Genomic DNA, 12,220 nt, shown 5'->3' with positions numbered 1-12,220 from the left:
CTTTGATGTCGTACAGGTACGGTGAGGGATGAACACCACCTGACGCAGAGCAACAGCGACGAATCTAATGAGGTGGGGGAACGGGGAGGGAGGGATGGAGAGGGGCAACCCAAGTTGTCCACTGCGCACGGCTGACACCCTCTGCAGTGGAGGGGAAACAATGGGGAGCACAGCCGGCCGAACCCCGCACCTCCATCTCATCGTCAACGTCCGTGAATACAGCCAACACGGAAAGCGAGTGAGAGGAAGAGGAGGGGAGGTGAAACTGAAAAGGTAAGAAAGTCGCCACACGTATGCCCAAAGAAGTGTGGCGAGACGGAGTAGACGCCGGTACGCATGAGGGAAGCCAAAATAATAAGCAGCAGTGATGGTGGTATGCAGGAGGGTCATCGCACATGTATTCGACATGAGAGGAGAGTTCGCTAACGCCGCGCCAGATGCGGCCATCCAACAAACGACGCCCGGTACAGCCCACAAGAAAAAGATAAGCGAAACAAAGCAGAGGAGCTGCGAGCCTGCCGACGAAGGAATAGAGAGGGAGACGAGAAGCGGTGTCCAAGGGCATGTGATGCAAGGCCTGCGCCGCACAGTAGCGCGAGCGGGCGAGAGTGGAGGCAGCCTTTACTCGGGTTCTACACGATAAGGAGTCCGTGTCGCGTCACGTTTGAGCTCCAGAGAGTCCAAGCGTGGCGAGGACGCCGCTTCTATCGGCGAGAGAAGTTTTCGTCTTTCTGCCGCGCGGCGCCACCGGCATTGCCTGTGTGGTGCGCTCGGGGCGTGCGTGGCGGCGGCGAGTTCTCGTCAACCTTGCCACCTGGGCGGATTCTGTGCAGCCACTGATGTGCCGGTGCCGGGGCGGAGGCTGATCGCGCCTGCTCCGGCAAGTGAAGCGCCTTGAGCCGCAGCACCGTGGTGCCCTCCAACTCCGGCGGAAAAGGGTACTGGAGACCAAGGCGGTCCGCCATAGCCATGTACTCGACCAGCTTCTCCTTGGTGGGCATGAGCTGATCGGCGAGCACCTTGATCTCCGCATCCTTCTGCTTCAGCTGCCGCTGCAACTTCCGCACCTCACCGGCCTCGCTCCTCTCCTGCGCTACCACTGCCCCTGGCGTGGCCGACAGGGATGACGTTCGTTGTCCCTCTTCGCGCTCCAGCCGGTACTGCAGCTTCCTGTTCTCAGCCGTCAGGCGCTCCACCTCGCCCTGGCACCGGCGTAGCTGCATCTCTAAGTCGTCAATGGTGCTGTTGCGGAAGGAGCGGTTGGCCTTACTGGGGCTCTCACTGCCGTTACAAGCAGAGTTGGCGCTGCGCAACGGCGTCGACACCTGCTCTTCATCCGTTTCGGGGAGCCGCTGTACGCTCTGTTGCTCCAGAAGGTCGATTTGCCTCCGAAGATCGCGTCGCTCCTCGTCCATCGATGTCTGCATGGTGTCCATGTCCTCATTCGCGGCCTTCAGGTCCTCCTCAGCCCGCTGCAACTTCTCCAACATGTCCGCGACGCTGGCCTTGAGTTGAGTGTTTTCCGCAGTAAGTTGGATGTTCTCCAACTTAAGCTGATCCACTTCCTGGTGCGCAAGCATCCAGGGCACCTGCAACTGCCCCGCCTCAGCCGAGTTCCCAGTAGCGGCGGCAGCGTCAGCTTGAGGGAACGCTGCTAGAATGTCCTCGCCATCGTCCGTGGCGCCAACCTGCTCTGCCAACGTTTTCTTCTTCTTGATCTTCTTCACCCGCCTCTTCACTGGCTTGTCAAGCAGACTCGCATCACCATGGTCGGCGGCATCGCCCCCCGTGTCTGTGCCCCCCTCAGCAACAGCGGCAGCAGCAGCAGCAGCAGCCTCCTTGGTCTCGTGTAGCTGCTCCTCCAGTTCTTGGATGCGCGCCTCATACGTCTCCGCAGCCTTTGCTGCCGCCTCCATCGCCGAGTCGTACGTGGCCTTCTGAGCCTGCAGCTGGAGCAAGTCCATCTGCTGCGTCCCCGCCATAGCGACCGATGACGCCGAGGCAGGCATGTTCGCCGAGACCTGCGCTACTCCTGCCTGCTTGCGCAGCTTCACGTTCTCCTCCATGAGCTCCTCGATGCTCTTCTTCAGTGCGACTGACTTTGCGATTTCAGCCTCGTAGGCGGCACGGTTGTTGGTCGACATGCGGTTCTTGATCTGCGTCTGCAGGACAGTAATCATGTGCTGCTCATTGGCGGAGTCGGCGCGGTGCTGCACCTGTATGCGCTTCAGCTCACTATTCAGGCGGTCGTTTTCGCGCTGGAGGTCTTCGATGCGCTTGCAGAAGGCATCAATGGCAATAGGCTCTGGTGCAGAAGCAGCGTACACCGCGGCACCGTCACCGGCGCGGTCCAACAACGGTCGACTCGCAGTCCGTGCTGCAGGTTTCAGAGAGGACAACAACGCGGCGCGATCCGTCGCCCTCACCTCTGTCTCCGGTTCCACCACGGCAGAGCTGCAACGTTCTACTGCGGGTGCTGCGACTCCGACAGCAGAAGCGGCAGTCACAACAGTCGCTGCCGCCGTGCCGTTGACGTCGTTGCTGCAGCTGCTGCCCTCCCCGTGAAGTGCGGCGCTTGCCATGTTTGCCTGCAAGGCACTGATCTGTCCATTCAAGCGCTTGATCTCGTCGCTTAGCGCCTCCTCGCGGCGGCACTTGTCCTCAAAGACGCGCTGCTGCTTTGCATTCTTCTCCTGCAGCTCCGAGATGGTGGTCGCGTGCTTCGCCGCCTCGGCTTCCATCGAGGACACCTGCTCTGTCAGGCCTGCAACATTGCTGCCCAGTTCCGCGGTGCGCTTCTGCTCCTTCGCGAGGCGATCGTTGAGGGCGGCGCGGTCGTTCTGGTAGCGATCCTGCAACGACTCGATCTCCTTCACGCGCTCGTCGTTTTCCTGCTCAAGGTCGGCGATCGTCTGACGGTAGATCGAAATCTCCGACTTGCGCTTCTCCAGCTCGACGGTGGCCTTCCTGTTCTCCTCCAGCGACCTGTCGCGCTCCGCGACGACGGACTGGTAAAGTCCATCGGCGACGTACTGCCCGTCGCGTGCCTGGACCTCGGCGATCGTCGACTTCGCCTGTGCAAGTTCATCGCAGAGAGTCTGGATTTGCTTCTGCGCGTTCACCTCCGCAGCGGCCTTGGCGCTGGCGCGATCCTTCTCCATATGCACCGCCATCTCCTTAATACCGTCCTGCATGTCGTCCATCTGCTGCTCCAGCGACGCGTTCACCTGGGTGAGGCGTGTGTTCTCTGCCGTCAGTACAGCGACCTTGTCGCGCAGTTTCGTCTCACTCTCGCTCAGAGCCGTCACCTGGTCCTGCCACGCGCGCACGTTCTTGTTCTGAGTTTCCGAGATCGCGTGCTGCGCGTCCGTGACGGCCTTCAGGCGCTCAATCTCCTGCTTAGCCTCCTCCAGCTTTCGATCCAGCGGCTCCACTGTATTCTGCAGCTTTTCCTTCTCCGCCTTCAGCTCAGCAAACTGGCTCATGCAGATCGTGCTGCTCTGGGCCAATTCCATGTAAGCGATCGTCTCCTTCGCCTTCACAAGCCGCTCCTCGACCTCCTGCGTCGCCGCCAAGCGGTCATCGAGCAGCTTCTTCTCCTTGCTCAGCTCGTCGAGCTGCTTCTGCAACTTGGCCATGCCTTCCGTATTGCGCCTCTCCTGCTTGAGCTCGAGGGACTGCTTCTCGAACTGCTCCTTGAAGGTGTCGAGCTGTGTCGTCGCGCTCCGCACATCGGCGGTGAGGGTAGCGCACTTCTTCATGAGGAAGGCCACGCGCTTCTTGTCGTCCTCAGAGCGCTGCTGCAGCTGCCGCGCTTCCGTGTCGCGGGACACGGCGTAGCTCTGTGCCTGCTGCAGTTGCATGGCCAGCTGATCTCGCTCGAACTCCAGCTTCGAAATACGCTCTTTGGTGGCGTTGAGTGTCTCCAGAACCTTCGTTTCGTCCAACGCAGTCGCGTCGGCAGCGTCGTCGGATGCGTCACGGCTAGCTTCTAGGAAGGCGATGCGTTGCTTATAGAGATCGATCTCGCGCGTTAGCGTCTCCTGCTCCAGCTTGAGATTCTCGTAGTCGTCGGCAGAGGTGAGGTGGCGTAACTGCTCGTCTTTCTCGCTGAGCTGGTCAAGGGCGTCCGCCAGCCGCTTCTCCAGCACATTATACTTTTCCTCCTGCTGCACCGTCATCTCCAGGATCTGGCTGCGCAGGTCCTGCACGGTCATGTGGGATGCGTCCGCGTCACGCCTGGCCGCCTCCAGCTCCTGCTGCAGCTCATCGCATTGCCTGCATGCCATGGATGCGCTGAAGGACTTGGCCAGCTGCTGTCGAAGCTTATCCACCTCCTCTACGTGCACCGAGTCCTTCGCTGCCAGCTTGTTCTCTAACTGGGCCACTTTGTGCTTCTGAAGCTCCGCATCTTTATCCTTCTCAACGATGGAGTTGCGAGCCTCGGCGAGCGCGTCCTGCAGCGCATCACGCTCACTGGTCATGCGCTCGAGCGCCTCGGTGGAGGACTTCTCAGACAGCAACAGAGCGCTGCTGGCAGCGAGCATTGGGGTTGCCGCGGCTGGTTCTACAGGCGCGGAGCTCGCAATGGAGTCATTGCGCAGCTTCGCGTTCTCAGCCTTCATTGCACGCAACTCGGCTTGCGAGGTGCGCAGCTCATCCTCAGTCAGCGCAGCTTGCTCGCGCACCTTTCGCAGCTGCTCCTGCAACTCCTGCACCATGGCAGCATAACTGTTGCCCTCGGCAGCAGGCACGATGTGCACCGCCACAGCCAGAGGGCCGCTGCTGATGCGCTGCTGTTGTTCCTTCACCATGTTAGACAGCTCCTGCGCGTTTAGGTGTGCATTCTGCAAGCCCTCCACCAGCGCCTGCACCTCATCGTTGCTGGACGCGTGCGACGCCTTGTAGGCCATGAACTCGGACTGCAGCGCGGCGGTCAGCTGCTCGAGCTGGCCTCGTGCCGCGGACTTCGATCCACCAAACCAGCCTGTCTTCTCTGGCTCGAAGAGCGAGTGAAGCACCGACGTCTCCTTCAGCGGCTCCTGCGCCAGTGCCTGCACCTTCTCCTCCAGCGCGGAGATTTGTCCGGACAGACGGCCATTCTCCTCGCACACCTTAGTGAGTGTGTTGGAGAGCATCACACCCTCGCTCTCCAACTGGCGAACGCGCTTGATAAGAGCGTTGCCCTCGGCCTCGCTGCCGACCGTCTGCGTTGCCGTGGCCGCCGCTGCGCCAGCAGCGGCAGGAGAGGGGGACGAGAGCGCACTACCGCCGGCCGCGCTGGTAACACTAGGCGGCGTCCGGCGCACCAACCTCCGCACGCCTGCCGAGGGCTGGTGTTCTGGTGAAACGCTCCCCACTTCACCGACGGGGTCCATGTGCGACTCCATCGTCTCTGATGCGGCCGCACGAGTTCACCACCAGAGAAAGCAAAGGAAGCAGAAAACGCACAAAAGAGCGGCACGGGGGAGCGAGGCGGACCGCTGGCACACGCACAAACGCAGCAGTGCAGAGGGAAGGAAAGAAAGGAGAGGGGAGGAGGGGGTCGAGGCAGAGAGGCACGCCACGCACACACGGAAGGTGAAGCTTTACAAGCTAAAAACTCGCGAACAAGGAAAATCAGGAGAGAGAAGGGAAGCACTAAGAGATGCCGCGCCAGACTGCGATAGCCAGACAACGTACTGCACCGCGGATGCGTCGGCGGGTGAGTTGAGCGCGAGCCTACACCACTGCTAAGCACCACACCAGTAGCACGCGGACACGAAGAAAAAATGCGCGCACAACGGCAGACGTCCCACCCCACGTGCGCAAGGCAGACCAAATTTCCTGAGGGCGCGGCAGCGGCAGCAGACAAAAGCAAAGGCTCTGGTGCAACGCCTCGACCACGGAAGAGGCAAGGCAGAGAGCGGGGAGAGCAGCACCAGCGCTGGAAAACCGTCTGTACGCGGTTGCCGTCGCCGACGTCCAGAAGGAGCGGTGTTTTGCCTGCTTTCGTCTCCACACGAGTAAGTAAGTGACCAGGCAAGCACGCGCAGGCACCGCGAGGTCTGCTCCAGAGCTGAGGAGCGCTAGCGGAACGATGCAGGGAGATGGGGCGACGGTGAGGGTTGTGTCGGGCGAGAGAGAGAAAGAAAGCACGAAGAGACATAAAAGGGGATCGAGCGCAGGAGAGCGGGGCAAAATCGGACGAACGCTCGGGCTGCTCGGCAAAACAAAAACAAAATCTTGAACAGGGTGCCGCAACACGTCGCCTCGTGCGTCGAAACAACCCCCCTTCGTTGGCGGTGCGTCGTTGCAACGAGTGTCGGCTTGGTATCGAGCCTGGTGGTGTGCGCAAGTCCCCCCTCCTCGCGTGATGTGAAAGACTTTTCTGTTTCTCTTCTCTTTTCTTTTTGTGTGATGCACGCGCGTTGATGCGCGTGTGCGTGGACACATCCGCGTCGCAGGAGAGAGGGAGGGGAGGCGAAGCGTGAAGGAATCGTAAGTCGATACACATGCGTGGAGAGAGGAGTAGTGGGTGAGGCAACACCAACGCGCGTGCTGTTTCTGCATCGCATAGGTAGCGATTATAGGGATTTCGCCAGCGTCTGATGCAGTGATGAGTTGCAGGGCCAGTCACACCCTGATACACGGGTACGCGCAGCCGCGGCCGTGCATCAGCAACGACAAACATGCTCACTGCGTTGTTCACCTACGCTGCCGCTATCACGTGTACGCCATACTCCCTGACCGGCCCCTCACTTGCGTCGGAAAACCAGGAGTGGATGAGAGGCGAAGCAGACGCCCGGTGGAGGGGAAGGGGAAGCACACGTGAATTCGCATGCGCAGTGTGGCGAGTGCGTGTGTGGGCATCTCACTCGTGTCACGCCCTCGCACAAGGGCGATGAGCCCCTCTTTGCATTTACTTCAATATTTCCGTTGCCTTGCCTCAGAACAGCGACGCGACGCACTCATGACCAGACGTGCCTACTTGGTTACGCGCCTCGAGGAAGTGAGGGCGGGGTAGAGAGAGAGAGGGCAGGCACATCCATGACAACGATGCCACCCTCCCCCTCCCCCCTCCCCCCTCCCAGTACACCGCCACAACGACATCGAGAATGAGCGCGCGCAAAGGGGTGAAGCAGAGCGAGAGAAAAATAAACGCGCCGCACGCACGCGCGTATTCGCCGCTCACGTTTCGTCGCGGTTCATCCGTCGCCCTGTCTGTTTCGCCACTCACATCAAGAAGAGGGAGGGGTGTGGTGGAGGAAGTCAGAAACAGAGAGGCTGCGCAGAAGGTCGACAACTCCAGTGAGCGAGTGGCGGCGAGAGGGGAGAAGGGGGCCGGAGGAGACGGTGCTGCGAAGCGAGACGTGTGTGCCTGTCTGCCTGAGAGGAACGCACCCTTACCCTTTCGTCCCACATTGCTCTCCCTGCGAGGACGAAACACGCTACGACCAACATGGCAGAGCAAGGTGCCCTGCATCATCTAGCATCGCCGCTGTCATTGTCTCTTCCCCCCACCCCCACCCCCACCCCCTTCGGTCACGTCTGCACCACCCCCACCCCTGCGTCACCTCGGTTCTGCCATCCTCCCTCTCTTCACTAGCGCTGCAGCCACCATCTATTCCCCCTCTCTTGACACCTACCACCGCAGTTGCATCGTAATTTAATAACAACAGCTTCACGGACAGCACCGTCGGTACGACCCGCTACGGCGACAAGGAGCAGCAACCAACACTCGCCGTGACTCCCCCTTCACCAGCATTGCTGCGAGACACAGAGGGAGAGAGACACAAAAAATATAGGTATATATAAGTGGCGATCTCCGCGCGATCGACCTCGCTAGCACGCCGTCCCCGCACCTCTCCCATACTAGAGCCCCACCTCTTTCAACACGAAAGGGAAAGCTGGAGGAGCAGGGGAGCGCATGCGCACCAGCATCGCCGACGCAGTCCTCAGGCGTATTTACCTTGCGCGCAGCGCTTCTGAGCGTCCACGCAAGCGATGTGGTAAAGGCCATCCACGAGCTGCTGCACATTGACGACCTGCTTCAAGAAGCAGGGCACCACGCACACCGCGAAGGCGTACCACAGAAGGTCGCCCACCACCGCGACGCTAGCGTAGTTCGCCCATGCGTACAGGAAAATATATGCGAACTCCTGCCCGATGCAGAAGATGCTCATTACGCGGTTGTTTAGATAGTACACGCGCAGTAGCCAGAAGATGCTGTCCGACACGTCCTTGTGGGTATCCTTTCGGATAAAGACGGAGGCGTACATGCGGCAAAAGTGAGATGACACGTCGAGGAAAAGAAGTATGGCGAGGACACATGTGTAGCCGTACGGCATGGGTTGCAGTACCCTGTCAAGCACCACCAGGAAGCCAGCCGTCGAAGCGCGATCGGTGAGCATGTCCAGAATGGCGCCAAAGTTCGAGCACTGGTCCAACGCTCGAGCCGCCATGCCGTCAGCCGCGTCCAGCAGGAAGGAGGACGCGTAGAGCATGAGGCACAGCGCAGGGTAGTCGCGTGCCACCAGATAGGCCATGATCGACGCCGCTATGCGGACATAGCCGATAATGTTTGGCACGAAGAGGAAGATCCTCCCGGGACTCGGGCTCGTTGGCTTTGGAGTCATTGCTGCCATGTGAGAAGACAGAGGAAGGGAGAGGGGAGGCGGGTGTATGCGCGTGTGTGTGTGGGTGTGCTTGTGGAGAGCGTCAGAAGGAAAACCTCTAGCCGCAAGCCGAGAAGATAACGTCGATGTCCGCAATGCGTGATCTGAGACGTCCTGCCGTCACAGTACATAGATGAAGTGCACAGCGCAGCAGTAGAAGCGGAGCGAAGAGAGAAAGATTGGGTCAGCAAAGTGGATGTGGGAGAAGGGAGTGGGGAGTGGGGGGATGGGGGGAAGAGGCGAACCAAACACACAGAGAGGGCACTCGACGGAGTAGACAACGACGGGTGAAAACGCCATGCGCCTCTGCCTCTGTCTCGCACCCTTTGCATTCATTTTTCTTTTGCCCGTCGCGTATCACTGTGGCAGACACAAGGTCTGGTTAAGCACGAAGGAAAGCGCTGATCGTGATCAGCATAGCCCCCTTCACCACCACCACCGCCACCGCCGCCGCCACTCACAAGTGCACACGCGCATACAGCACAGGAGCTGCTGTGGCCGTGCATCACCTGTGAACACGAGCACCGAAGCGCCTTGACAAGAGACGCGGGTATTCGCCGTGGCTGACGAGTACACAAACACATGCGCAGTAGTGATCACAGTCGCCACAGCCACAAGAAAACAAACGACGCAACTTATCGAGGCATGTGCTGCTGACGCTGCTGCTGCTGCTGCTCCTCTTTGCGAAGCTCGTCACGCGCCTCATCCACGCTGAATGGGCAGGCGCGGTACTTCAGTATCGGGTAGCGAAAGTAGACATTTTCCTTTGCCACCTGCTGCTTCGCCAAGCATCGGTCGCACATGTTCGAGTTTGTGTCGCTAAAACTGCTGCGCGGCTGTCGCACGCCACAGCCAAAGCACATCTCCTTGCATTCCACGCAGACCATAGTGTTGAGCGGACCGTTCCTCTTGGGGAAGTGCTCCGATGGGAGGAGGCGCGTGCATTGGGAGCACCGAAACCGCAAGTGTCTCTTGGAGGCCGCCAAGAAGGCAGTGTGGAACATGTGCACCAGCACGTGAAGGCGCGCTGGCCCGCAACACACACACAGACGCGCGTGCTCGCACGAATAGAGAAGTGTACGCTGCACACGAGACGGTGGAGCAGCCCTGCGTAGACAGCCATCCCGGTGCACACGCCGGTCAGCACCGATACGCACGATCAGAGCGAGAGAGAGAGGTGAAGAGACAGAGAGAGAGATGAAGCGGCAACGGAGGCGGTCACCACCAGCACAGCAGAGAAGGAGTGCGAGACCATGGGAGAAACCGCTGGGGCGCACATCATACGTGGTCGCCCTCCTGAAATCTCCTAGACGCACTCCCTCGTGCGGGACAGAGACATGGCCGGCTCCAGGACGCATGAGGGGCGGGGGCGTGAGGAGGGAGACGACCAAACCTGCAGCGCAAAGGAAGGACACCCGAGACAGCTCCCTCTGCACGCCCCCATTAGTATGCTGGCGCATCCTGTGGTGCCACTCCGTTCGCGATGCACGCCCCCGCTCTCCTCCGTCATCCGCCCTTGTTCATTCCATAGGCGCGCCGCTCATCCACTTGTCACTGCACTCACCCAAACCGAAAGCCGAGCCCCCGACGAAGCGGAAGGGGAGAGAGCGGCCCATAACAACAGGAGCTGCCGTCGCCCTGCGCTCCCTTCGCCATCCCATATTCTTCTATGTAGCACGTACCGGCAGGCTCATGGGTTCAGACCCACGTGCGCGCCGAGACGGTAAACACGCACCCTCGCCTCGCCGACAGAGGCAACCCACCTCAGCCAATGGAACTACAACATTGTGGCGGTGTACTCGTAAACGATGACGTCGTCGCCAAATTTTTCCCGCACCTGCGCAAACACCTCATCAGCAAACTGCTGCATATCCGGCACCAGCTCCGTCAACGTCACGCCGTCGCCTGACAGAAGGCCGTTGCGGATCAGCTCTTCTGCGTAAACCTTGCGGAGGCCACTGTTCTTTGCCATGCCCCTCGCCAGCACCCAAGCGTAGTAGCGCTGCTTAATCTTCTCCTGCGCGAGGTGGTGGATGAACTGCTCATAGGTGCCAATGTGACCCTTCTGGTAGCCGTTCATGGAGTCGCGCAGACGCACGCTACTCCTGAGCACGATCTTCGTAGGCACCGTCGGCGACGCTTGCACTTCCGCCGCCGTTGCGGCCTGCACGCTGGAACCGGAGACAGACCGCGGTGACGGTGCTGCTGCCGTGCTTGCCCCTCTACCCCACAACTGCCACCACCGTCTCTGCGACGACGCTATGCTCGCACCGTGGTCGTTGATGTCGGGCAAGAGCTGGTCCTCTCGGAGGAATCCCACCGGTGGGCGAGAGGCCTTGCCCAGGCTGTTCGCGCCATCCATGAAGCGGTACGGCGCCATCTCCGCCTGCGCGTCCACCGCCACGAGAGACTCTGTCTTTTGTAGGTAGAGGAACACGCGGTGCAGCACCGCGTTGATGAGCAGCCGGCGCTCCACAACTGCCGGCTTGGGACGAGCAAACCCGGTATGGTCTACCTCTTCGCGGTTGCCTTGAACGAGGGGCTGCGGCACCACCTCCACGGTGTACCGCTTGCGTGTCAGCCTCTTTTCAATGATCGCCATATCGCATGGAAAGTGGAAGAAGAGGGAGTTGCGGTGCGGCGACACATTCGTCGTCAGCACGTACGTGTAGGTTGTCAGGTAGTACAGGACGTAGAGCAGTCCGACGGAGGCAGCGAGCACGTAGACGGTTAGCGACGCCTGCACACGCCCCAAGGCCAAGCCTTGGCCAGACGCACAGAGGCGTCCAATCAAGGAGTAGCCCTCCTTGCTGTGCACAGTCCGCTCCGGATGTTCTCGCAGCGGTGCGTGGTGCGAATGGTTTTGAGGGGCATCACCAGCAGCAGCAGGACCGCCCGCGGCAAGAACAGCGGTCCCGTGACTGTCCCACGCGCCAAACGAGGAACTGACGTTTCTAGGCCACGGTGGCGTGGTGGGGGAAGAGAACTCGGCCGCCGCCTCACCAGTTGCAGAGAACGAGGAGGAGCCGACCGAGACAGCCGTGCGCCGCGCATTCGCGCACAGGAGGAGGGCGGCTCGCCGATGCAGCAGCATGATTGCGGGGAGGGGGGAGGTGAGTCCAGTACGTCATGCAGGACGCCTCTTCCCACGGCAACAGCAACAAGATGCAAAGCGATTGGGGAATGGTACCACACAAGCTTCTCTTGCCTGCGCGCCAGTCGTCGTCCACGTTGCGACTGGGGGAGAGAGAGAGGGAGCGGGCCGGGGAGTCACCGCCGCACGCGCACAGGCCCACACACGTAAAGAAGAGCTTTGGCGTTGTGATGAACACGCGTGTGTGCAGAAACAGGAGGAGAGGAGGAAGACGGCGGTGGTGACCGCAACATGAGAGGAAGACAATCGCAGAGAAATGCAAAGCCCCTCTGCAGAAACGGCAGAGAGATGTGTTCCTGCTACGTGACAGCAGGCGAGGAAGTGCGCGGGCGGTTTTCCGTTGCAGTCCATGCTGCGGTCGCGGTTTTGCCTCTTCCCCTTTTCTCCCCCTTCAGGGCGACACATGCAC

At 60.4% G+C, this 12,220-nt stretch overlaps 4 protein-coding genes across 4 annotated transcripts; all 4 read right to left on the bottom strand.

Annotated features, from left to right (window-relative positions):
• Nucleotides 1-704: 704 nt before the first annotated feature.
• Nucleotides 705-5,138, bottom strand: LMXM_26_2490 (conserved hypothetical protein; the record flags this gene model as incomplete). The annotated part of the gene is made up of 1 exon (XM_003876503.1): nucleotides 705-5,138. The coding sequence occupies one exon, from the start codon at nucleotides 5,136-5,138 to the stop codon at nucleotides 705-707; it is 4,434 nt and encodes a 1,477-aa protein (XP_003876552.1).
• A 2,799-nt stretch (nucleotides 5,139-7,937) lies between these two features.
• LMXM_26_2480 (putative phosphatidyltransferase) lies at nucleotides 7,938-8,627 on the bottom strand (the record flags this gene model as incomplete). Its single annotated transcript, XM_003876502.1, has 1 exon — nucleotides 7,938-8,627. The coding sequence occupies one exon, from the start codon at nucleotides 8,625-8,627 to the stop codon at nucleotides 7,938-7,940; it is 690 nt and encodes a 229-aa protein (XP_003876551.1).
• Nucleotides 8,628-9,292: 665 nt separating this feature from the next.
• On the bottom strand, nucleotides 9,293-9,661 carry LMXM_26_2470 (conserved hypothetical protein; the record flags this gene model as incomplete). Its single annotated transcript, XM_003876501.1, has 1 exon — nucleotides 9,293-9,661. One exon carries the CDS (start codon nucleotides 9,659-9,661, stop codon nucleotides 9,293-9,295), a length of 369 nt encoding a protein of 122 aa, XP_003876550.1.
• A 773-nt stretch (nucleotides 9,662-10,434) lies between these two features.
• LMXM_26_2460 (conserved hypothetical protein) lies at nucleotides 10,435-11,751 on the bottom strand (the record flags this gene model as incomplete). The annotated part of the gene is made up of 1 exon (XM_003876500.1): nucleotides 10,435-11,751. The coding sequence occupies one exon, from the start codon at nucleotides 11,749-11,751 to the stop codon at nucleotides 10,435-10,437; it is 1,317 nt and encodes a 438-aa protein (XP_003876549.1).
• Nucleotides 11,752-12,220: the final 469 nt, after the last annotated feature.

This window comes from Leishmania mexicana, chromosome 26 (assembly GCF_000234665.1).
Source record: "Leishmania mexicana MHOM/GT/2001/U1103 complete genome, chromosome 26".
NCBI lineage: Eukaryota > Euglenozoa > Kinetoplastea > Trypanosomatida > Trypanosomatidae > Leishmania > Leishmania mexicana.
This window is presented reverse-complemented; position numbering and strand designations above follow the sequence as displayed.